This window comes from Phacochoerus africanus, chromosome 15 (genome assembly GCF_016906955.1).
Source record: "Phacochoerus africanus isolate WHEZ1 chromosome 15, ROS_Pafr_v1, whole genome shotgun sequence".
NCBI classification, from domain to species: domain Eukaryota; kingdom Metazoa; phylum Chordata; class Mammalia; order Artiodactyla; family Suidae; genus Phacochoerus; species Phacochoerus africanus.
This window is the reverse complement of record NC_062558.1, coordinates 139359912-139386708: the sequence shown is the minus strand read 5'-3', so window position 1 is coordinate 139386708 and position 26797 is coordinate 139359912. Positions and strand designations below refer to the sequence as shown.

Genomic DNA, 26797 nt, shown 5'->3' with positions numbered 1-26797 from the left:
TTTATGCCTGCATGGGCCTCGCCTTCCTCCTCTCCGGAAAAGGCCGGCTCTGCCCAGCCCCACCCACCTCAAGGACTGGTTGAGAATAACATCGAGGTAGCAGAGACCGCTCTCTGGAGAGTCACCATTCGAATGCAATTACAAAGGATAAATAGTTTTGCTCAAACTATGGGTAGTGGTGATTTATCAAACCTGATATTCAAAACGATGCACAAGCAACATAACTTGCATCAATCAAAGCTAGAAGACCTATCGCATTACAAACAAAAACTGCCAAACTGTTCACCCAATAAGTTCTGAGCAGCCAAGATGCACCCCGATTTCTTTCCCATGTGGACACTCCTAAAGGAAGGCCCAGAGCTGCGAAGCCCCTGGAGCTCGGGACGCGCAGAGCCAAACGGCACGCTCCAGGAGCCACGGCAGCTAACAGAGCCAGGCCCCTATCAACCGTGCTGACCACGTCAGCTGACAAAGTCTGGCAGCAGAAAGAAATGCACCCCACTGAGATGTTGATGATAAAGTCAAGCAAAATGTAGATTACTTTGTTTGATCTCCATAAGCACCAATTAAGGCCTGGATAACTTCCTGATAGCACTACAGCTTCATTAGCTAAAGCCTGGAAAAAAAGATGTAAGTGTCCCCTTGTTGCAGATGTTAACATCAAAAGAAATTACAAATAAAACCATTTTTGAGTTCTTTACCTGTTTGTTTCCCTTCATAAAGAGCATCACAGAAGCTTTATTTGTCAGTACTTTGAGCCTAAAGAGAGAAAATTGATATAAAATGGCTCAGCTCAATTATTAAACCCCACTTTCGCTCCGCTTGGTGAGTAACAGGCAGATCTGAGGGACGGCAGGAGGAGAGTTCACAGCTTTGAGGGGAATTAAACAAGCAAATGCACTGACATGTTCCTTCATTCCACCATCTCCCTGAGCCACTGTAAAACACAACATGGCTTTTTAAGGCAACGGATGTGCCTTCGAGTTGCCATTTAAGCCCATCCACTCACAGAACTAAAAAAATAATAATAACCGGCTCAATAAGGACTTGTTTCATAAGGGACCTACAGACGGAGCCCACCCAGAAAGTCCCTTCCCGGCCTGAGGCTGCACGGCTCCACCCTCTGGGTGCCCAAAAGGCCTCGCCTGGACTCGAACCCCAACCGACACCAGCTGCTAAAATCAAACGCTCTCATCTTCACTTTGCATCTGCTGTTTGAAACCTCAGGGTCTAACCTGCTGTCAGGAATGCTGCCTGTATAGCGCCTAGAGTCCCGTAGGAACCTCAGGCACAGTCCGTGTCAGGACACGGGCCGCTGGAAGGCCTCTACGGCACCGTGTTCGCCTCCCTCCGCGTGCTCAAAACCTCCTCCAGGAACGAAGGTCTCGCAGAGGAGACGCACAGACCATGCACAAAGCGAGGTCACTGCACTTTCATAGGGTACCATCAGCTGGTGCTCAGAAAGCTCCCCAACGCCCACCTGGATCCAGGGAACCAGAGTGGTCCCTCTGTCCCACCCACAGAGATGTCGCCAAGCCCTGCATGCTCCAGGGCCCTTTAAATTATTACTCAAAATGGACTGCATTTTACTTTCTCTATAATTCTAGCCCATTATCGTCTGGTGGCTGAAACCACAGGAGACACGGACGCAGCACATCAGGAGAAGAGAGAGGTCTGAGGAAGACGGGGACTTAACAACAGCAAGAGAAAACACACTGAAGCAGATACAAGACTCTCTGGAAAGGAAGCTGGAAAAGGCAGAGCAGTCTTCTGAGGCCGCACGGCCTGCGTGAGCCACCAGGCAACCCAGCAAAATCCAACTGAGGACAGCAAAGCATCCTACAGCAGGGACCAGGAAGTCACTTCTTATCGAGAAGCCAGTCAAGGGTGTAATCACTGCGAAAACAGGGTGCTTCCAGGTCAGCTCGACATATACACAAACTGTTTATGAAGATCACTTTATTAATCAAAACAGGTCAACGAGGTGTAGCGTATGAAACACTGGGAAGTTCTCAAAATGTTAAATGACAAGAAAACTACAAGACACACCCAAGTCTTACCTTACAAACTCAAGCCCCAACTAGGAATGGCTGATATGCTACCAGACTCCAAAATAAATCGCTTTTTAACCCTCTACATTAATTAGTATTTTTTTAAAATAAAATCCTAACTTCCTAGAGGCCAAAGTCCAAAATTTCCGGGAGATAAAATCCCTAAGTGATCTTATGGCTCCACGTTCTCCTTGACCTCTAAGTTACCAGGGCTCTTAGAAAGGCAGTGAGAAGCCCCAGGGCTGACACGGGATCTCCAGGCACAGCAAGTGCTTTCCGCACTCAGCACTGTTCACACTGCTCTACCAGGACAGTGACAGCGACGGGCATCAGGCCTCCCCATGAGCAAACGCCAGCGAGCAAGCAGGCTAGCTTCACACCACGAGCAGGAACCTGCACACCAAAACAACTGGATGCCAGGTCCGAAACACACAGGGAACTAAAATTTGGTCGTTCCATGATGACAATGACATTTCTATAAAAATAAAGAATATTCTCCACATAATCACTAAATTTCCTCAGGACAAATTAGACCTACCAAGTTTGCATGACTAGTTTGCAAACAACACAATTATGACCTCAGGGTACAAAAGCAAATCTTGATTTTTATATAGAAAGAGCAATGCAAAAACTGAAAAATTTTAAATATTTTTAAAATAATAAACAGCAGGCAGAAACTCTTCAAACACTCACCTTTCCTCTAATTTGGGAGCTTTGGGGCAAATTGTATCTAGTTCTTTAGATGCTTCTAGCTCCTAAAATAAACGTATATGTAAGTTGAGTTTAAGAGAACATTTATTAAACCATAAATCTCCTTAGTGATACCATAAAACAGAATATTAGTGAATCACCTCATCAGAACTACTCTGTATTTATTTCAGATTCATATTCATAAATGTACATTTAAAAATTTATACTTTAGATGTATTATACCACTTATGAATGTATGCTTAAACACGAAAATTCTTTATAAGGTATAGATTTTTCGATTCTAACCTTGATTATATCAAGTCCTCCTATGAGCTCTCCAGAAACATAGAGCTGGGGGTAGGTGGGCCAATTGGAATAGGTTTTGAGGCCTTGGCGAACTTCTTCATCTGAGAAGATATCAAAACTGCTAAACTGGATATTATGTTTGTTAAGAATTTCCACCATCTGCTTGCTGAAACCTGCACACAGAAAAAGACAACAAAGGACTGAGTTTCTCTCTCTCACACACAGTTTTAAATTACTTTGGAGCACATATTATCTACTGAACACAACAGGTGTCTGTCTCTGTGTTACCAATGATTTAATTAGCATGCTGAATAGGATATAAAAAGGAAACAAATTGCAGGAACCCCTTCTTTGACCTTGAACCACATCCCATGTTCAGGTAAGGCTTAACTTTTTAACACACCTGTAGGTTTTTCTTCTTAAGTGTGTGTTTATTTATCAAAATTCCTCTTCAATATTAGGTACATTTTTTGTCGTAGGAGAAACAGGACTGACCAAAGGAAGAGACCTGAATCCCAGCCCGGGTTCCGTCACCAAGGAGAAGCACACTTAAGCCCGGGCCGGCTGCCTCCCACCACCCCTGGCCCCCCCACTCTTGCATCCATCCGAGGACTGGCCTGGAGGCCCAGGACAGCCCCTCCCAGCTCTGCTCTTCTGCGGATCTATGAGGATCCACGCAAGGTGGAGGACAACACTCTACACTGGCTACGGTAACTACCACGTGACCATCCTCAGAAACCTAATTCCGTTGAATTTCTACTGCCCTTTAACTACCTGCTATGTCTCCATTTCAGTGGCTGTCAATCTTTATCATCCCTAAGTAGAATAAATTAAAAATCAAGAAGAAGTGTGTTCTCTTTTAGTCTAAAATAGGGTAACAGACTAAATTTCAAAGCTACCTTCTCTGTTGTTATGTATGAACTGTCAACTGACTGGCAGTATTCTTTCTCATCTGGTGTCATAACTTGACAACATCTTTTTTAAAACTATTTACATTCCCCGAAGTACACAACGTGACTTTTCCTAACTGCCCGGTGGTGGCAATCTTCGCTTCCACGATTTTACTACCCTTCTGCGACACGTTTTGCTCTGCACGGCTTCGCCATCACTTTCTTCCTATGTGACATTAGCACTGAGGAACAAGACTGCGCATGCCAGCCTTGCATAACCTATTAGTCTTGTCTTTCTTTTTAGAAGCTAATTCTACCCGATTATTTTTCAACACATTGTACTCGGCTGCTTCACACGCCGTCATTCTTCTTTTCAAACCCAGCCATAATCCACTAGAAAATAACCTATTCTTCAGATTCAAAATTCCTCTAAGATTTAAGACGGCATCTGCAGCTATTTTTAAATAAAATCAAATCACAAAATTCAGTAAAAAATGAACTGTACAAATAGGCAGCCTGGTGTCATGCAAAAGCACTTTTACCATTAAAACATGGATCTATTACTGAGCGCCAGACGTTTTCAGATCTGCTGTTCACTGAGATGAGGCACCAGTATTTATTTGTGTAGCGTATAAGTTGCTTTTCCTACAACTGAAGTGTTAAGTTCATGTACAGCCTGAAGTAAAACACTGATTCTGAAATTTTTTCATTCTTCTGGGAGTTCATTAGTAAACAGCTAACGGCTGATTGCTGATGGTTATTCTGTTGCCAATATATTAACTCATTTCTACTGTAACTGGCTGAGAAATGCTTTATTTTAGCTTTAGGCAATTACATGCAGACTAGAAAGATTGACTGGTAGTGTTTCATTTTTAAGGGTTAAAGTAGCAGACTGGAAATGTTATGCTTAAGGATAGAATGGTGGGAAGGCTTTATTCTAACAGCAAAACAGTTACACACATTTTTTTTTAAGAAAAATGCACACATGCAATAAAAATATTTAAAAGTAGAAAAACCATGCTGAACTGTCACAGAACCGCCATTTCTATCCACAGTCATTTTGACTCACGACAGGAGCCATGACTAAGGAGCCTAACTGCCACGTGTCCTCACTATCTAACAGCAAGGCAGCCTGAAAGAACCCTTCAGAACCTGCAATGTTTTTGTGTCTGATTCAAAAAGTAAAACCCAGTTAGAGGACTCTCTGCAGGAGAAATTTCTGCAGCGTGGTCAAGTACCTTCTGCCTTGTTAAAAGCTTTGTGAACGGAACTAGATACAAGAATTCCCAAATAACTTAATTAACTTGCAAGGATTTAACACTCTGTTTAAAAAGATGTACATCTCAGCGCTTCCTGAAAATTGTCCTGTAACACGAGAGGCCTCTCTCTCCTATCCTCCTGAGGAGCACGGAGTGAGGAGAATCTGATTCTTTGACGGCAGAGACCCTGTCAACATGTAAGACTCAAAACACCCTGTGAGACTCTGTCGGAAGAGCCTGCAGTAAAGGGTAAGAAGACAGATGTGCACTGTGCAGGGCCAGGCCAAGTCCAAGGAGACTCCGGGGCAGACCCTGAAATAGCTTTCAAGGTCTCCTTGATATGAAATTTAAATGTTATTCACTTGGAGTTCCTGTCGTGGCGCAGAAGAAACGAATCCCACTAGGAACCACGAGGTTGTGGGTTCGATTCCTGACCTTGCTCAGTGGGTTAAAGATCTGGCATTGCCATGAGCTGTGGTGTAGGTCGCAGACGCAGCTTGGATTTGGTGTGGCTGTGGTTGTGGTGTAGGCTGGCAGCTGTAGCTCCAATTAGACCCCTAGTCTGGGAACCTCCATGTGAAGCAGTTGCAGCCCTAAAAAGCAAAAAAAAAAGTTATTCATTCATGTTTTTCTGATTAACAGAAAGCAAGGCAGGGCCTGCTAATCCGAAATCAAGCGTAGCTCCACTCCACAAAGAGAGCCCAAAGGGACTAACGCGCATGACTAATAGTAGTGCTTTCAGACTGCCAGCCACCAGGGTTCACAGGAGCTGGTGGCCATTCTCTATAAAGGAGGCTGGCCTATGCCTCATCTCTACTGCACCATCAGAAAAGCAAAAACAACTCTCCACTAAACAGGCTCAGAAAGGAAGAGGATGAAAGTCGAGCTGTGCTCCTATAAGAGAAGAGTTTAAAGATAAAAGAAGTCTGTGCTGCAGTTCGCCAGAAAAGGGCAAACAGAATCAGAGCAGAGTCAACGAAGGAAGCAGCAGGGCCCAGTCACAATGAAAAACTCTTCCATTCAATCCTTAAGCAGCTTTTTAAAGAATACCAACACTCTAATAAAACGATCTATTTACTATATGCAGTAGAAAAACATGTTGTAACAGAAACCAAAATACTGGGAAACAAAAAAGCCCATTAAAATGTAGTTACAGGTGTTCGTTCCTGTCATGGTTCAGCGGAAACAAATCTGACTAGCATCCATGAGGATACAGGTTCGATCCCTGGCCTTGCTCAGTGGGTTAAGGATCTGGTGTTGCCGTCGTGAGCTGTGGTGTAAATGGCAGAGGCAGCTCGGATCCCGCATTGCTGTGGCTCTGGTGTACGCCAGCAGCTGTAGCTCCAATTAGACCCTCAGCCTGGGAACTTCCATATTCTACAGGTTCCGCCCTAAAAATACAAAAAAAAAAAAAAGGAGTTATACACATTATAGAGAATAAAGTATTTGTAAAGAATGAAACTGTTTATCATACATACCTAAAAATCTTTAATTCCCTAATTCTTACCTAAATGTCCATAATACAGCGTTTTCCATATTGTTCTGAAATGTTTCAAACTTTTTTTATTCTACCTTGTTATCTGTACAGTCTACTAAAAGTCACTCAAATAGTTAACATAAAACTGGCAAGAAATACATCATAAATGCAGTCTAATGAAGTAAAAGGCAAGCAGAAAAATTATTTCTAAGTATAACTCTACTTTATTTGAATAATCACAGAACCTCTGAACTGAAAAGGAGCTCCAAGACTGGCTCCAATCCCCAAAACCACCAAGGAAGAACTCAAGGCACAGGAAGGCAACCGACTTGCACCTCAAGTTACAAAGGCAGGTGTCACCTGCCGTGCCATCTAGTCTCACAAGGCTTTGCAATGTGTCACCTCCCCTCCAGCGCCTCAGTAGGCCTTCCCCAAGCTCCAGTCTTCGCCACGTGCCAATCGCCTTAAGCTGTCCCTCGGAAAAGACGAAGAGAAGATGATGCTCTGTTGGTGGTTCTGTGGGTTCACAACGTGTGACCTGCCACCCGGGCTCGGCCACACCACAGAGCCAGTCCTACGGCACTGCAGACGTGAGCGAAGGGCTGAATAAAACCCATAGGCTGGGGAGCTCCTATTGTGGCTCAGCAGTAATGAATCCAACGAGCACCCATGAAGATGTGGGTTCCATCCCGGGCCTCGCTCAATGGGTTAAGGATCCGGCGTTGCCACGAGCTGTGGTGTAGGTCACAGCTGCAGCTCGGATCTGGCATTGCTGCGGCTGTGGCATAGGGTGGCAGGTATAGCTCCAAATTGACCCCTGGCCTGGGAACTTCCACATGGCCCCGGGTGTGGCCCTAAAAAGCAAAAGTTCTTGTTATTAAGTTACCACCTAAAGTACCAGAAATGAGCTTCATGCCTGATGGGAGAAAGTGAACTAGTTGCTACACCCATTAAAAACAAACTAGCGAAACAGAGACTATTTGTGCTATCTTTGGTTAACCAGACTAGGTTAGCCTTCCAATGAATAAAGAGCAAGCATCTGACATGTAAATACTGATATATTTCCTTGATGCGAAGATTTTCAAGCAGAACTGAGGGATAAAGTTACCATTTCTCTAAGTGGAATTCATCATAAAACTTCATTTTTAAAACCGAACTTTTTCATGATTTAATATGCAATTTGCTAACTATATAGGGAAGAATTTACAATTAAATGTTATTGGAAGCTTGGCTATTTTTACAAAGTCACACTGGCCATGCAGTAATCATACCAATGACACACTCAATTTTACTGCCGCCTATCTTAATAAATTCCCTCCTGTGTAGTTGAAACAAATAATCTTGGATTCTCAACAGCATCATCAAAAAGCATTACATGCTCAATTATGCAGCATAATAATGTTGTATGAGGCACAGTAAAAAGAAAACAACATAAACCCAATACCAGAGGGGTCAAATAACTTGGAAACTTACTTAAGGACAAAATTACAAGCATACATGTGGTAAGACAGTAAGAGTGACGATAAGCCACAGAATGAGGAATCGTTAAACTATGAGCAGCTGTAAACTGGAAACGACAGGAACGGGTGAATGACACAGTCATCAGACGTTGAGACCACAGGGAAGGCGAAAGGACACCGGGTCGACACAGGAGCGCTACCACAGTTCTGTCAATTTCTTTTTCTTTTTCTTTTTCTTTTTTCTTGGCTAAATCCTTGGCATGTGGAAGTTCCCAGGCCAGGGATCAAATATGAGCCACAACTGTGATCTACTCCGCAACTGCAGCAATGCCAGATGCTTAACCCACTACACCAGGCCAGGGACTGAACTCGCTCGCACCTTCGAGGCGACCCAAGCCACTGTAGTCGGGTCCTTTACCACTGCACTACAGCAGGAGTCCACAATTCTGTAAATTGCTGAATCCAGACTATGTGAATAAAATGAGGCTGTCAAGAAAGAGAAGATGAGCGTTGAGAACAAAATTAAGTGAACAGGCCGAAAGCCCTTGAATGGAGACAGCAGGATGATAGCTGGACCCTAATCCCAGCTCTGCCGCTGGGCAACCCGTGCAGCAGGCCCGGGCGTGACACGCCTTCCACAGGCCTTAAGTACACAACAAAGATCTTGAAGTAGATGATTTCCAGGATGCCTTCTGGTGCCAGCATTCTCTAATAGTGCAGATGAGTTCTCACCACCTAACTGCAGACCCCACCGGGAATTACAACCTTTCCAGTCTTCCAAGGGTGTCTGAAAACAGCACAGCTGGCAAAGAGCACAATGGCCTCAACCGCACCCGCCCTGGCGCAGCCCTCGCTTGCTATGGAAGCCTAAAAGCAGCCTCTTACCGCAGCGCGGCTCCTGGGGTGTTCCCTTCATGAACAGCATGCAGGGGGCAGCGTGGGTCAGCTTCTTCAGGCGAAGGCTGAGGTCTTCTTTCAGGTGCTCGCTACCGCCAGATGGGAAAGAGCTGCTGGACGCATGTCGCTGAACCTTTCTGGTCAGCTCTGGGGCATGTGCACCATCTAACCGGTCAATGCTCTGAGAATTCTGCAGGTAAAAAGTCATTTTAAAACGTGTGCATATTTCTTCACTCTCTCTATTGTTTAGGCTCCAAAATTACGACAAGCACAAATCCACAGTTATGGACAATTTTTAAAGAGGGCAACACTATCGCTGGAAGAATTTTTTTTAATACCTGATTACAAGTCACCTGCTACAGACATCAATTTCAGAAATAAATAACCGTCTTTTTTCTCTCTTTCAGGAACATACTAGGAAAGCATCACTGTATCTCAAACTCAAACCAGATCAGAGTCTAACCTAAAACAGAAAGGATCCCCCCACCCTCACTGGGATCAATCTATTATTAAGTATAAATGAGGTATTTGGGGAACTATGGTAACACTCAGGGGTGCCCTGAAGCACAGATTTGCACCCGCTTCCTAAAAGAGTCATTAATCAAAACAGAACCAGCCAGATGTTTCATTATGTCCAGGCACATGCCCTCAACAACCAACTTCAGAGCCAACTCGGGGACCATTGCGGGTTTACAGCCACATATCTGGACTTCTCTCCAGTTCTGGCTGCTGGACCCCCCCCCCGCCGCCCCAGTCCGTGTCCCTTTTCCAGGACCCCCAGGGCAAGCCAACAGTGAGAGTACAAGAAGAAAGGGCAAAACCGGGAGCAACCAAATGCCTAGTACTCAGGGACCAGGGAGAGGGTAAAGAAGGAAGCCGGCCCCGCGGCCCCCGCAGACCCACTCTCCTCTGCCGTCTTCATCCTTACCTTGAAAAACAGAAAGGTGGGTACAGAACTAATTCCGTATTTTTCAGATACTTCAGGAACCGCTTCAGCCTCCAACTTTAAAATAAAATAATTTAAGCATGATTATAAAAAGGTCCTTTTTCACTACTTCCATATGTACATCAGTTTCCCGCCACTACCCCTTCAAGTAGTTGATGTTGTTTATGACAAAAGGTTATGACACATTTACATTTAAATGAGACTCACTGGGCTGGCATGTCATCCACTGAGTCTGTGGTGTCAAAACAGGTTCAGAGGTTTTTATTTTGTTGCACATTTCAAAAGATGCCTGGAGGCTGTGAATAAAATTTTTGGTGCACTAGTGACCTAGTAAATTTTCAATCCTATGCAGCTACTACTATATTGAAATCCATAAATCACTGACCCCAGTTATGTCATGATTACAGTGCTTATTTTCTGCCCACAGCAATTCTTGCTGTTTGCTCTATTGACTAATTTCAAGAGGCAGTACATCATGACTGACAGGTGCAGCCTTCTGCAAATTATGAAGCAAAAAGGAGTATTTCTTCAATAAACTATTGATGTCTGATAAATTTTACTTTTAACTCCTGCAAGGCTGCTGGGTTACTGCTGCTGGGTTTGTTCATACACTTCAATGCGGCTTAAATAAGAGGACCACACTCTCTTTGAGAATTTCCTAGAAACCCTCCAACAAGATACGATGTGGCATCTGATAACATGGATTTAAACATGTTTAGTAACACACTTTCTCAATAATTAGAACACAATTACTGCAAGCCTTCTCTGTAGGAATTTATATACAGTGTACTTTGAGTAAAACCAAGATATATTGTATCCTTCCCTCACAGGACTGTCAATGTAATATAAACTTTTAAAAACCAATAAAAATCTGTATTCACATTATACCTGTAGGAAATAAAATTTATTGATAAATTATATTGTTAAGAGTTTTTAAAATATAAACAGTGTATTTTTCCAAGACTGAAAGATTTCCACTGGGCTTGAGGCACTATTTTAATCCATCACTTGAACCAATCCACTGCTTCTATCCACATGAATGATGATGACCAAGTAGGAGGCAATCATTTGTCTCTGGTTTCTATCTTCCAGCTCATATATTCTCAGGTACTCTCTTACCACCTTCATTCTTTTTTCTTTAGAACACCCTTTTAAAACAATATTTTAAGTTTTCATTTCTTAGTGTATTTATGTGATTTTTTTTTTTTTTTTGCTTTTTAGGGCCACACATGTGACATATAGAAATTCTCAGGCAAGGGGTTGAATCGCAGCTGCGGCTGCAGGCCTACCCCACAGCCATAGCAACTTGGAATCAGAGCCGAGTCTGCAGCCTACACCACAGCTCATGGCAACGCTGGATCCTTAACCCACTGAGCAAGGCCAGGGATTGAACCAGCATCCTCATGGATACTAGTCAGGTTCGTTAACCACTGGAGCCACAAAGGGAACTCCCTTATTTGAGATTTTATATACATTTTAAAATCAATGCCAACTGTCCGATAAAACTGAAAAAAAGAACAAAGGCAAGGTAAAACATTTGGAGACAGTTATTTAGCAGACTCTTTCTAAAGTCTGAGAAATGTCTGTACCGTAGTCTTTCCTAGATTCCGCACTGAGACCAAAGAAGAGCAGCAAGGGGACGACAAAGCCAGTACTTGTCTGTCTGTCCTTCAGCTAACATCTAGCGAGGGCCCACCGCACACCCAGCACTGGCCAAGCGCAGTGAAAATCGCCACCTCCAGCACTCCTGGGTTCTAACGGAGAGGTGGTACAAACCAAAAACACAGGCGAGACCAAGTAGAGACAAGATAACAGCATCTTAAACCTGAACAAAACAAGCAGCATCCTGGCTCATAAAAACAAATTCTCATTCGCTTTTAAACACTGATTTCTTCTCCTGTTCTGCAAGTTTCCAGCAGGGTCCTTCACTGACACCTCTTCTGCTGAAGCCAAGAGGATCACTACGCGTGCACCTCCCCTCAAATGAGCTCCCAGAAGACGGGACCTTAATAAGACAAATGGTGGCACGTCAACACTCCCGAGCCAGGGCCAGGAGCACCATGACAGCGAAGCCTTTCCCCAGAACATCAAGGGCATCTGAAGTCCAAAAACCTTCGCAGCATTAAAACTTCTTGGAAGTATTTCCGTTGGATTAAAACATGACAGTTTTGACAATGAAAGAAGAAGATAAATGTGTAAATAGTAAAAGATGATCTGCATTCATAGGAGACCAAAGACGGCCAGTAAGAACTATCCTCCCTGGAGGCCCACACTGCACCACACGCGCTCTACGTGACAGGCCTGTGTCGTGACAGGCCTTTACGTAAGAGTGCCTAGACTGGTCACACCTGGAGAGCACGGGGCATGTCATGCTTTACATCCAAGGGCAATCTCAGCTTCACAAGGGGCTAGGGAAAGGGGTCACTTGTCCAGACACAGCTAATAGGCAGCCGAGCTGAGAAACAACTACAAAGCCCGTGCTTTTCTCACTAACGCCATGGTTAACTTTTTCTACTACAGCAACCAACAAGGAAAATTGAATTTCAAAGACAGGACTTGTATGACTTCAGGACCAAACAAACAGGAACCTTTTCAGCATGGAATCCCAGTCAGAACGCCTCTGGGGGGCCACGTGCTTCCTACCCATGAATCTCAAACTTGGACCCTTCCCACGCAGGGGTGCTGCTCTGGGTCTGTGGCAAGCGGGTGAGAAGGGCCGGAAGGTGTTACTGCAGCAAGATGAATACAGTAGAAGGGAATTCTCTAGCAACTCCTTCGATTTCCCAGGGGTCACCAGAGACCGCCATGATAATAATGGCTAGCAGCTATGATGCATCGGGGGCCAGACATCCTTCCAGGTGCGTTTATATACTGAATTCATTTAATCCTCTCAACGATAGATGCTGTCATTACCCAGTCCTAAGGAAGAGACTGGGACTTAAAGAGGCGGGAACTTGGTCAAGATCACGACCCTGCTGAGGGGTGGAGCGAGGCCGTCCAGCTCCAGAGGAGTCCCGCTCTACTCTGCACGGCCCTGCTGCTATCTCACCAAATTCAACGGCTACCCCGTTTTCCTCATTTTCCTGACCTTTCATGTCCTTCAGTAAGTGTGCTCATACCCGCCTTCTCCGATACCCTTCCCCTGGCTTTCCATGTTCCCTTTCCCCTAATTCTCAGCCTGAGGGTCAGGCTTCTTCCTTTGTGCTGACCTACACGAACCAACTACATGGCTGCACGTTCCAGGACTGGGTTCACCCCAGCACCCAAGTTCCACCCAGGCCAGGCCTCTCCTCTCACCTCCAAGCCACACACTTAACATCTGCTCTCAGACCCCTACTGCGCATCCCCCACGACACCTGTTCCTCACCCGAGCATCTCTATGTCATCTAACCCACCCCTGCTCAAATCAAAGAGGAGACAGCCTTGAACAATCTATTTCCTTCACCCTCCCCATCCAATCCATGGCTCCTGGGACCCTCCTCCAAAATATAAGCCCACCCAGACCATGACATTTCAACATTACCCTCACTGGTGTCTGAGGCATCTCTCACCTGGCCTAATGAAACTGCCTGCCAACTGGAATACCTGCTTCTAGGCTGTACTTCCACTCCCTTCAAACCATTCTCCACACAGCAGGCAGAGTAATCAATCGACTTGGCAATCTGACTGTCACTTCCACTGCACTTGGATTAAAACCAAAACCTGGCCGCTGCCCACAGGCCACCTGGCCCTTGACTACCTCTGCAAGGTCATGTCAGAGCCTTTCTCTCACTACCCTCCAGACCCACTGGCCTGCTGCTGCTCCTCTGAAATCTGCACTTGCTCATCCTCTGCCTAAAAGCTCTCCCCAGTTCTTCCACTGACTGTCACCTTTTCATTTTCTAACTCACTTACCAGATACATTTTCAGTCCAACCTAAGGTACCCACCTCCCCAACCCCCACTTTTCAGAGCCTAACTACACATTTCCTCTGCAAAACTTAATACCATCTGAAATTACCTCAGTAATACGTTACCTAATTATTGTCTATACCCTACTGTTCCATATTCCCAGCGACTAGCAAAATGTGTGGCACATAATTAAGTGTTCAATAAATAAATTTTAACAGAGTATCAAACAAACAGTGGTCACTATGCCTAAGGCAAAAAGTGGAATGGCACTGAGGCTCCAATGTAAAGGCAAGAATGATTAAACCCAAAATCCCAGTGTAAATCAACTATGAAACACCTGACATTACAGAACATTCTGTTATACCCCATAGAGGCTTCTTTCTATTCGGTAACGTAATACAACAGGAAAAAATTTTTAAATCAAATTCTTTGTCAAACAGTCAAATATAAATTTCAAAGTAGTATTTAAATTGACATTTCTGATAACTTTTTTTAAAAGTTTGACAAATTTAGCCCAGTAACAGCTAATAAACTATTTAATAAACTATGTTAATTGTATTTTTTAAAAGCTCTCTAAGTGTATTACATTTTTATTACATTTTTAAATTTTTTTAATTAAATTATGGTTGATTTAGTAATTGCAGATTTTTTTTTTTTGGTCTTTTTGTCTTTTAGGGCCACACACCTGTGGCATATGGAGGTTCCCAGGCTAGGGGTCCAATCGGAACTGTAGCCGCCAGCCTACACCAGAGCCACAGCAATGCGGGATCTGAGCTGCACCTGCAACCTAGACCATAGCTCACAGCAATGCTGGATCCTTAACCCACTGAGCAAGGCCAGGGATCCAACCCGAGTCCTCATGGATGCTAGTCGGGTTCACTAACCACTGAGCCTCGACAGGAACTCTCTAATTGTGGTATTTTTTTTATTATTATTATTATCAAGACAGTACAGTGCAAAACTAAGATATTTTTAAGATTTAACAATTCTACTATAATTATCTGAGACTTTTTTTTAGAGGGGGGGCCTGCACCTGCAGCATGTGGAAGTTCCCAGGCCGGGGTTCAAATCAAAGCTACAGCTGCCAGCCACAACCACACCAGTTCCAAGCTTCATCTGTGACCTACACTGCAGCTTGCATCAACACCAGATCCTTAACCCACTGAGCAAAGCCAAGAATCGAACCTGCATCCTCATAGACACTATGTCGGATTCTTAACTAGCTAAGCCACAGCAGGAACTCCCTGAGAGATGTTTTTAGTGTTCCTAAAAATGGAATCCTATGCTCTCTAAGATGCCAAACTGATTAACATTCTCTGACACAAAAAACCAAATTCAGGTAGTTGATATCTAGTTATACTACTAATTGGTACCTTTCTGGAGGTTGCCCTCCACTATCTGCTTACGCATACTAACTGTACAGACATTTGGAATTAAATGTGTAAGACACAGAAATTATCTCTACTAACTGCACAGCCCTTTAGAAATTAAACAGTGTGAGCTTCGTCTTTAAGATGGATGCACATTTAAGAATAAGTCAGACTATAAAGATTCCTACTTTGTAAAGGATCAAAAAATACAAATTTAAGTATGTAATTCCTTCTGTACCCTTGATTTCATATCTGAAGTTACAATGGGAATAATTCAAGTACATCAGCTGCCATACAAACAAAATTAACAGTCAGTGAAATCTAATAGCATAAAATCTCACCAGCCAGGCAGCTGGTAGGTCTGACTGAGAATTTTTGTACCAAAGTGCATCATGAGGTGAAATGAGCACCATGAACTAGCAGGATCAAAACACTAAACGGGAGCGGGGCTGGTGGTGGAGGGAGAGCCACTTGCACGAAGGAAGCCGTAACACAGAAGAAAGAACATCCAGCATGGTAAAGGTCCCACCTCAGGCATCCCATCACCTGGTCGAGAAGCCGAGAGAACGGGAAGGAAACAACAGCAGATGGAACTACCAGATACTCTCTAACAGTCCGACCACGGCGCAGACTACGTTCAGAGAGAAACCAAAAAAGCAAACAGTGCGACACAGAAATACCTCACACAAGATTCGATTTAAGTCATCACGAGTATACCTAAATACAATATTTATTTAAAAAATAAAAATAAGATCAAATGTAAAATTTTTGAAAATGACAAATTGCCACACCTATAAAAAATGCACCTGAAGTCCCACTGTGGTTCAGCAAGTTAAGAACCTGACTAGTATCCTTGAGGATGCAGGTTTGATCCCTGGCCTCACTCAGCAGGTTAAGGATCTGGCGTTGCCATGAGCTGTGGTGTATGTTGCAGATGTGACTTGGATTCTGCATGGCTGTGGTGTAGGCTGGTAGCTCCAATTCAACCCCTAACCTGAGAACTTCCATATGCCACAGGCGCAGCCCTAGAAAAAAAAAGCATTTGATTTGGACCATGAATATGACTAGTGGTACCTAATTTCATTACCCAATAATACTATTCTTCCTCCTTCCCACCCCCAGACACTGTATCTACAGACCAAATAATCTGATTTAATAATAAACGTTATTCCCGTTTTAGTCAAAGATAAAATGCTAAAAAAAACTGACTACAGAATTTGAAAAACAAAGGCACTTGACATTTCAATTAGCTAATTTTATACTGAATAGAAGTAAGGTTTTATGAGACTTTTAGCCACAGAAATAACTCATGTATCTCCTCCGAGCCCTGGGAGGTATGAGAACGTCAGAGTGGGACACACGTCAGGACCAGGCTAGATATGACGGCCGAGGCAGGTGAGCAGAGCAGCATGTGGCCTAGGCACGGCCCCAGGTCGGAGCCTGGGCGTACTTCACCACCACCTCATCAGTCCAGGAAATGAGATCCAGAAGCCGTAAGTGGGAAAACCAACCCTGCCTTTCCGCAGCCTATTCCAGTGAGCACAGACTACTGGGACCCAAAAATGTCTGCTAGCTTTTCTCAGGTATTATTTTACCATCTTCTACAAAACAAGGAATTGCTGATGATTACAAAACTATTCAAAACATAGTGCTAAGATCACCTATACAATTATTCTGTAAATACAAATCACAGAATGAACTAATCTCTATATTTCACAAGTCAAAAATGCTGAGTGCAGTGTTTAAAAAAAGAGTTCCTCCTGCGGCTCTACAGGTTAAGGACCCGATGTTGTCTCTGTGAGGATGCACGTTCCATCCCTGGCCTCGGTCAGTGAAGGATCTGGTGTGGCTGTGGATGTGGCATAGGTCACAGCTGCAGGTCTGATTTGATCCCTGGCCTGGGAACTTCCATATGCCACCATAAAAAGTAAAAACAAACAAACAAACAACACACTCACCAAGAAATCAAATTAGAAGAAATAGAGGGTAATAGAACATAAATTCTATACCCTAGAAGTTTCAAAACGCTCTAAGAAAGCTGGGGGTTGGGGGGGCTTGCTTTTCTTTCATTTTAGGGTGGCACATACAGCATATGGAAGCTCCTGGGCTGGGGGTGGAATATGAGCTGCAGCCACCAGCCTACACCACAGCCACAGGAATGCCGGATCTGAGCTGCAACTACGACCTACACTACAGCTTATGGCAATGCCAGACCCTAACCCACTGGGCAAGGCCAGGGACTGAACCCGCATTCTCACGCACACTATGTCAGGTTCTTAACATAAAACTGAGCGAGCCACAACAGGAACTCCAGAAAGATGTTTGTTCGTTTGTTTGTTTGTTTTTTGGTTGGTTGGTTGGTTTGTCTTTTTAGGGCCGTACCCGTGGCATATGGAGGTTCCCAGGCTAGGGGTCAAATTGGAGCTGTAGCTGCTGGCCCACAATACAGCCACAGCCATGCCAGATCCAGGCTGTATCTGCAACCTACGCCACAGCTCATGGCAAAGCCAGACCCTTAACCCACTGAGCGAGGCCAGGGATTGAACTGAGTCAGATTTGTTTCCAATGAGCCACGAAGGAACCCCAGAAAGCTGTTTTTAAATAAACCACACGCCTCTCTTACTGAGAAGTGCCAACTATCTCTCAACTATTTTCTCACTCACATATTTTACCTTTCATCAGCTCTCTACTGTTCAGCGCTGTAGCCTTTAAAATTACCTACCTTTCAAATTCCACACACATTGTCTTTTGCCCTCAAGGATGTCTGATGGAAGAAAAACTGTGCCATGGAATAAATTTCCAGAAAGTGATGATACCTGGACAAATTACCCACTCCGTGACTGGCAGGTGCAGTCGGGTTCCGGTATCCCCAACAGATAAGGGCTTCCCAACCCTTGGCTTGCTGAGACACTTTAGCACTTGAACAACTTAAAACCTCACTGCCAAGTTTGGTACCAATGTGAGAAGAAATTCTATAGTCACTTTAAATAAATCATTCGAATGGCAGCTAAGAACAATGTGTTACCTAAACCAGTAACATGATACACATAAAAGCAGACCTACAACAATTGCCATCATCTTGATTAATCTTATGATTGAAATGTTTAATCATTCATCTCACTTGTAATCATTATCTTTTATCACTGACCAAACATGCAGTTTTAATGTCCCCTTCTATTATTTATACTGGACATTTCAGGATTACAGTCTAAGGTTACATTACACATTTCATTGGAATTTTAAATAAGTCCTTAAATTTTAAAAAGCTAACTATTATATTCATACTTGCTCTATCTGCATAAAGAAACACTAGAAGGATTCATACAAAATTAATACAAGCAGTTACTTATGAGATAGGACGAAGGGGCTGACAGGGGAAGGCGTGGGGTGAGCCTTCTCAACATACATCTTTTCACAGTTTTGATTTTTGAACCATCTAAGTGCAATACCTATTCAAAGCACACTTACCTACACAGAAACTGCCTGAAAAGTATAACACCTACCACGTAAAGGAATCAATATGTCAGAATTCTGAGTTTTCAGTTCACATAAAAAGCAGCACCCCGACAAATGCAGTTGCCATCATTGTTAACCCCACATCCAGGTATACTTGCCAACACATCCTCTGAGCTCACAAACTCTGGTTTTAAAAAATAAGACTTTGGGTTTTTTGTCTGTTTTTTTTTTTTTTTTTTTTCAAAAAAAAACAAAAAACCTAAGAATTCAGCTTGTGAATACAGAGTATGCCTCCCTTCGCAAAAATTCATTTCTAAGATAATCAACTGGTATCGTGGGGCACAGTTGCCTAAACCATACCAAGTCTTGACTGACAACATTAAATGTGCTAGACCTAGTGAGCTCGTCTGGTCTCCGCACTCTCCTGGTGCGTGCCTCCCCAAGAAAGGTCCCAGGAACACAGAGCATGGGAGACGGAGTGAAAACAGCAGCCAGGGAGAGACTGGCTCCCTTCTTCCTCTGCTTCCTGAGCAGGTGGAAGGGGCTCAGTTTCCCCTGTGGGCCTGCAGGGCTGCCCACTCCCTTAGCTCCCAGCAGCCTTTGCACACCCTCTCCTGAATCACTTTCCACACCACACCTAGCTTTTCAGTGAAGTGAGGCTAATTAACATTTTTACTAGATTAAAACCACAATGAATGAAGCAGGCTGCTTTTGCTCATGTCAACAGCCTCCCACTGCCTGTCCTGTCCTCCCACCCAAGCCTGCGTTAGGGAAAGTCAGTCAGTACTTGAGAAACGCAAAAATATTTCAAGCTTTTTAAGAATAATCTACTGCGAGAGCAGATCCCAACACCGACTATGAATGAGGACGCCCACACCACGCCTTGCTTATGTTAATTAATAAAAGGTGGTCTAACGCATAAATCGGAATTAAGTTCATCAAGGATATGACACTGAAAATACCGTACCTTCACAAAGGAAACTTGCGGGTGCTCCTTGGCTAACTCGGCCATCACGTCGTTCATCTGAGCACACTGTGGGGCCCATGGTGCCCAGAAATGGACCACCAGCAGGGACCTGTAAACCCATAAAGTGCAGCTTTTAAAAATCACGGCAGCTTTAGAAATTAGCAAATACTGAACAGATTAAGTTCTTTTGCAAAGAAACCTTTACAAGAACTGCCTGAATTGTTTTCGTACTGCCAGAAATACATACAGTTTCATTCTGCTGTATTAAATACAGACTGAACTGTAACAACTTGCAAGGTCTGGAGAACCTTTTGGATGAATTTTCAGGTTAATGATTTTTATTGAGCCAATACATAGCTCATACGATGTGGTTGTGAATATTCACTCACCTCACCTACAAGCCATGTGTAAATCAACGATATTTCGAGACAGGAAAGACAGAAACTAGAGCTCTGTAGCCAAAGCACAATGCTCGTGAAAAATGACTGTATGTGCATCACTCCTACTAATGGCAGTATTTACTTGTTAAACATGGCGCTGTGACGAAGTGACCCCAGGAACAGGAAATAAAATGCTGCGAGTAAAGGGACACAACCAGAAAACAGGGGGAACATGGAACTGCTTTTTATGGACATACTCTTTTATATCAAGCTACAAAAGATTTTCTAAACACTGTTAGTATGAACAGACAGAAGAGTGGATTAGTAAATTGTTGATGAAATTCTTAGGGATCTCAGTATATGTCTATCAACTATTTTCATACAAAAATTATCTTAGCAAAGATATCCGTAAGTCTATCCTCGTACCCAACTGAAAAACCCTTCAGTTTACAGAATTCTACATTCAAATATAAACCCCCTCAACACCCCCCCCCCAAAAAATTCTGAAAACTCAGGAAGAAAACACATTAAAAAATAGGTCACATGGAGAAAGGAAACAAAGACAACTACTCTTGGGCAAGGCAAGGAGACACGAACTGTACAAGCAGTAAAGGTGAGAGGAGCCTGCCCCGCAGCTGGGGAGGAGGGAAGCCGAGGGAGGCCCGGGACCTTCAGAGGGAGGAGGGACAGGATCCGGGGCCCTGGAGATGTGGTCTAAATTCCAGTGCCTCCAAGCTTCTGGCTGGGTGACTGACAGTTAGTGGTGGCACCAGCCACGAACCACAGTGCAGAAGCTGCCAAGCTAAGAGGAAAGGAAGTCTAGTGGGCTACTGGTGACGGCCTGGAGCTAAGACGTCCATGCTTGATGTGCAGATTTGCAAATTAAGAAACGGACACCAGCTCATCCATGCAGGAGGACCAAAGAAGCCAGGACAGAGCCTCTGGGGTTCATCAACAGTCCATTAGGGCAGATGGAGAAAAAGAGCCCTGGTGGTAGACCAGAGACAGATCTAAGAGGTACAGAGCAAGGTTCCTGGGTCTCACAGAAGAAGGAAGGAGACGACCTTCAAATACAGCAGGAAGGAGTTCCCATCATGGTGCAGCGGAAATGAATCCAACTAGGAACCATGAGGTTGCGAGTTCTATCCCCGGCCTTGTTCAGTGGGTTAAGGATCTGGCGTTGCCGTGAACTTTGGTGTTGGTCGCAGAAGCGGCTCGGATCCCACGTTGATGGGGCTGTGGTGTAGGCTGGCAGATGTAGCTCCAATTAGACCCCTGGAAACCTCCATATGCTGCAGTACAGCCCTAAAAAGACCAAAAAAAAAAAAAAAAGACAAATACAGCAGGAAGGGCAACAGCAACAGTGAGGGGAGTTCCAGTGGATGACAGAAGCAGCGCGTGCGTGATGGGACTGAGGATGAGGAAGTAGAGGCTGCTAGAAACCTACTCTTTAAGAGATTTGCCTATAAACAGAGAGAGATCAAGGATCAAGGGATGGGCTTTTTTCAATACAAGGAAATTTTCATAGTTTATTTTGTGAGGGGACAAACCAGTGGAGAAGGAGGCGCTAAACACACAAGAGACAGCTAACGAGTCAGGGTCTGAGGTGGCAGGAGAGAGGAATCTTCAGCGGAGAAGCATTTGCCTTGAGAAGAGCAAAGCAGTCAAGAATGGGTAAAGCTACAAGAAAACGTGTACTGTTGTCGGAGGAACAAGTAGAGGGAAGATGCTTCTGGAAGTGCAGTTTTCCCAAGTAGGAAGCAAGGTCCCTCGCTGAAACGAAGGAAGATGGAGGACAGGAGTCACAGGGAGAACTGCGGAAGACGGGAGAGCTGTCCAGGGCCACAAGAGGAAAGCAGGAGGCTCCACACGGAGATCCACACAAGGGGGGAAGGACACGTGGTGGGTTCTACCTCCAGCGGGTGTGCAGGTGGCTAGAGGCGCCAGGGCATACTTCCCCATCACTGCTCTCTCCTCCCCTGGGGCACACAGCTCCCCCCCACCCCAACTCTGTATTCTTCTCTGCAGCTGAGTTCTGGAAGCAGGTCAAGAGTGGTCTGCCCAGCCCCTCAAAGAGCTTCTGCAGAGGATGCAGGGGAGGCTCGGAGGCCGAAGGGATAGTGAGAAGGAAAGCAGGCCCAAGAAAGGACTGTACAAGAATGTTCACAGAAGCCAGGGACATAACAGCCAAAACCTGCAAGTAACCCAAATGTCTGCAAATTGGAGAAACTGTTGCCTATTCATACAATGGCACACCTTTCAGCAATAAAAAAGGAACCAACTACAGATGCATGGAACAACATGAGTGAATTCCAAAAACACACTGAGCAAAACAAGACAGGCATAAAACACCAGCTTTGTGACTCCATTTACATAAAGTCTAAGAGGCAACACTAATCTATGGCGACACAAAGCAAATTATCGGAAAAACCATAGAGAACATTCTGGGGCTCTATATCCTGGTAACGAACGATGGTTACACCATTTGTGTTTAAACAAATGTCAAAATTCATCACACCTAACAATGAGAGCTGTGCATTTTATTACAGTTTTTAGTGAGTTCTTTTTTTTTTTTTTAAGGGCCGAATCCATGGCATATGATGGTTCCCAAGCTAAGGGTCAAATCAGAGCTGTAGCCGCTGGCCTATACCACAACCACAGCAATGCCAGATCTGAACCGAGTCTATGACCTACACCACAGCTCACGGCAATGCCGATCTTTAACCCACTGAGCGAGGCCAGGAATCAAACCTGCAACCTCATGATTCCCAGTCAGATTCATTCACCACTGAGCCCCAATGGGAACTCCCAGAAATTTCTTACATGCTTTCAAGTATCCTATACACGAAATTAAAGGGACAAAGATTCATGTATATGAATACTTTCCCAGTACTTCACATTGCAAATAACTGTAAAAATCTATTGTTCAAAAATAGAGATGTTTAAATGATCATATAGTAACTTATTATAAAGCTGTTAAAAATCATATTTCAAAGATTTTAAATGACGTGGGAAAATGCTCACAATATGAGTACCTTGTTTAAAAATTAAAATAGGTTTTTGATTTTTTTTTTTTTTGTCTCTTTAGGGCGGCACCTGCAGCATATTGAAGTTCCCAGGCTAGGGGTCAAATGAGAGCTACAGCTGCCAGCCTACACCAGAGCCACAGCAACATGGAATCCAAGCCACATCTTCGACCCACACCACAGCTCACGGCATCGCCAGATCATTAACCCACTGAACAAGGCCAGGGATCAAACCCACGTCCTTGTGGATACTAGTCAGATTCCTTACCTCTGAGTCACAATGCGAACTCCTAAAGCAGGTTACCAAAGTTTTTAACAGTATGAGCCCATGTATGCAAAAAAGAAAAAAGAACATGTACATAACTTAAATTCCATGACTACTAATGCGGCTTTGAAGAGTAAATTAACTTCCACATCTGCAAAAGAGCAATAACTAACTCCCTGGGATGGTGAGAACATCAAATAAAAATACATAAGCACCCTGAAAACATTAAAGAATCATACTAATGTTATTAATAATCCACAGTATTTTCATGTTTATTTACCACTTTCCATAAGTATGCAATGCCTATCATAAGGACATAAACCTGGAACAAATATAAAAGCTATTATCCTCTCTTGGATTATATGTTAACAGTATCCTCTCCATCTCTGTGGACAGCCCAAGACACAGGGTACATTATTCAAGGAAACCTTTCGAGAAAGGTAAGGTTCAAATCCTAACTAATGTGATTTTAAACAACTGTAATGAACCTGGGTTCTCCTCAGTAAGATAATTAGTGCTCAATAAATGGTCATTTCTCTATTAATACAGGTGTTCTGCTCCTAGTTACCCTCTGCAGATAACACCAGCTACCACTTACTAAAATCATATAGTGCCAGACTCTGTTAAATATTTTACAAACAGGCAAAACCTTAATTACTCTGCAAATGGGTATTAATGGCCCCCTTGTATAGACCAGCTGAGGTTTCAATAACATATAAACACCTGATTAGATAACTTAATCCAAAAAATGTTTCAATTCACATGAAACTGTAAAATTGAGAAGTGATGATGTGTAGACTTCAACGACTACATTAACAAGTACTATTTAATCGTGTGTGTGCGCGCGCGCGCACGCGCTTTTTAGGGCTGCCCTGGGGGCATATGGAAGTTCCCCGGCTGGGGGTGGAATTGAGCCGCAGGCCTAGGCCACAGGTCACACAATGCTAGATCCTTAACTAAGCAAGGCCAGGGATCGAACCTGAATCCTCCTGGATCCTAGTCAGGTTCATTAACCGCTGAGCCACAAAGGGAACTCCTATTTAATCTTCTTAAATGCTTCCATTTTCACAAAAAGTAACAGATTTGCTCCTTCCTCAGATGCCAAGCATAACTTCCCAGTTAAACTAATCACCATGGAAAAGGTGGTTTTCTGGATTATTTCAAGTATAGGCCAGTGGCAAGAAGACACCCAAATGGTATGAACATTTAAACTTTCACTGACTGCGATGGTTTAAGGACTTCAATGTTTGAAAGAAGCAACATAAAAACAAAAATGTGAAACACACAAGAAACAAAGCAGCCTTCCGGGTGAAAGTAAGTTGACCATTTATATAGGACAGGTCCACACAAGCCCTGCTCCTGCCAAGAGGCAGCCCCCGGGGTACTGCACAACCGGGCTGCTGTAACATGTGGCCAGTGCAGGATGGGCCACCTTTCACCAAGGAGCCAATGTCACTCCTTTCGCATCGCCCCCCCCCCCACACACACACTTTGTCTTTTTTAACAATTTCCCAGATAAAATCGAAATGACCAAAGAGCTGTTGGGGTTAGCACTTTTAACTTCACCACCTCGAGGCTTGGCCAACCCCAAGTTAGACAGGAGCTCCGGCCTTTCCGGTTTCCAACAAAGGCCACTCCCACCTCCCTGCACCCCGCTCCGCGCCGCTCTCCCGGGTGCTCCCTGACTCTGCCTCGGGACTGCATCTGCGTTGCTGGCCTGGGAGGTGCACGCGGGCCCTGACTCCGGACTGGAAAGCCCAAGGGCTGACCCTGCCAGGGGACACGGCGGGTTCGTGCCTCTCACCCCGAGGTGGCCGGGGGCCTAGCCCCTCTCACCGTGGAGGAACCGAGGCCTGGTTCCGAAACTGGCGCGGGGTTAGGCTGGCAAAGGGGCAAGTGGGGGCCTGGCTCCCCGACGAGGCGCCGGCGCCCCTCCGTCCCCACCCGCGACGCCCCGAGGCGGCCCGGCCCCCACGGCTCTACAGGGGGAGGTGGGCTGACCGCCGCGGAGGCCCGTGCGCGCCCATCCGCCGAGACCCGCCTCCGACCCCGGCACGGCCGCCGCACCCCCGCGGGCCTCCTGCCGGCGTCTCCCCAAGGGCAAGAGGCACGCGGGCCAAACCAGAACGGACGGCGGCCGAGCCCGGTCCGGAACCAGGAGACCCTCGGCTCCGGCCGCGGGTCAGCCTCCCAAAGGGACGGCGCCCGGTGGCCGAGGTCCGAGCGCTCGGGAAGGAGGCCGGCCCACCGACCACGCGCGGCCTCCCTCGCCGCCCGCCCGACGCGACGGCCGAGGGCCGGGGTCTCCCGCCCCCCGTCCCGCCCGGGGCTGGGTCGCCGCGCCGCCGCCGCCGCGCCGGGGCCGCCGGGCCGGGCCGTTTGCGGGCCTCCGGGCGCCGGGGGCCGGGGGTCTGCGGCCCGACCCCGCTCTCCTTCGGGACCGGGAGGCTGTGGGGTCCGGGGCCGCGCCCAGGCCGGGCCGCCCGCTGCCGCCCGCGTCCCCTCCCCCAGGCCGCCTCCCCCACCCCGCCGCCCGCCGCCCGCCGCCCGCCGCCCGCCGTCCGGCTTACTTGGCTCTGAGGCGCAGCAGCTCCTCAAACTGCCCGGCGGAGCCGACCTCCACCACAGCCGCCGCCGCCTCGGCCGCCCCCGCCGCCATGCTGCCGCCGCCAGACCCGAGCAATCGAGCGCGGGCGGCCGCTGGGGGCGGGGCCTCGCGGCGCGCACGGAAGCCCCGCCCTCCGGCTCGCCCCGCCCCCGGCCCGCGTGGGCGCCCGGAGAAGGTGAAACCCGGGGCGGCGGACTCCGGGCTCCAGACCCCAGCGGCCCGGCGCTGTCAGGAATCTTGCCCTCCAGGCGTCTGACCGCCAGAGTTCTTGGATGTGAGGGCTCCTGATTCCCAGGGCTCTGTATGTTCCTTGCTGCTCCTGCTGCAACTGGGAGAAGGGGGCTTGTGTGTGTGTGTGTGTGTGTGTGTGTGTGTTTTGCAGCTGGGAGAAGGGGGGGTGTGTGGGGGGGTGTATTTCACAAGCTGAAATTTTAATCTAAAATTAAATTACATAAAGGTGGGGACGGAGTAGGAGGCCAAAGAAAGGGAGGCTGTGGCGCCTCCGAGCCTCGACACTGACAAGGAGCTTCGAACCCAGTCCCAAAGTACCCGAACCCGCGCCAGCGCGTGCCCGGTCACCTAAGCCCCCAGCAGTGCCACTCCTGAGCGCTGCCAGTGGGCAGGCCCATCGCCCATTGTGACCACCAGCCGCACGGCCTGAGCAGGCTCATCACCTAGGGCACCATGGGCCCAGCTCACTCAGGCCTCCGGGGTCCCCATGCCCTCTAACCTCGGGGCCTTCTCTGGCTCCCCTTGGCAACTCCTGATGTTGACACTCCAGGGAGTGTGCCCTCCCCACCTTTCCACCTCCCCTCCTCATGCCCCCCACAAGCTCTGTGGCCTGGGTAACCCTGTCCAC

General features: G+C 46.0%; 1 protein-coding gene across 1 annotated transcript in view; it reads right to left on the bottom strand.

Annotated features, from left to right (window-relative positions):
* Positions 1-26023, bottom strand: part of GLRX3 (glutaredoxin 3) — a 34897-nt gene extending 8874 nt beyond the window's left edge. The window contains exons 1-7 of the mRNA XM_047760372.1: positions 25901-26023; positions 19660-19768; positions 9959-10033; positions 9019-9220; positions 3048-3220; positions 2745-2806; positions 702-759 (exon numbers count right to left, since the gene is read on the bottom strand). Coding sequence (XP_047616328.1) covers positions 702-759; positions 2745-2806; positions 3048-3220; positions 9019-9220; positions 9959-10033; positions 19660-19768; positions 25901-25989 — 768 coding nt within the window. The 5' untranslated portion in view covers positions 25990-26023. The remainder of the gene's footprint in view (positions 1-701; positions 760-2744; positions 2807-3047; positions 3221-9018; positions 9221-9958; positions 10034-19659; positions 19769-25900) is intronic.
* Positions 26024-26797: the final 774 nt, after the last annotated feature.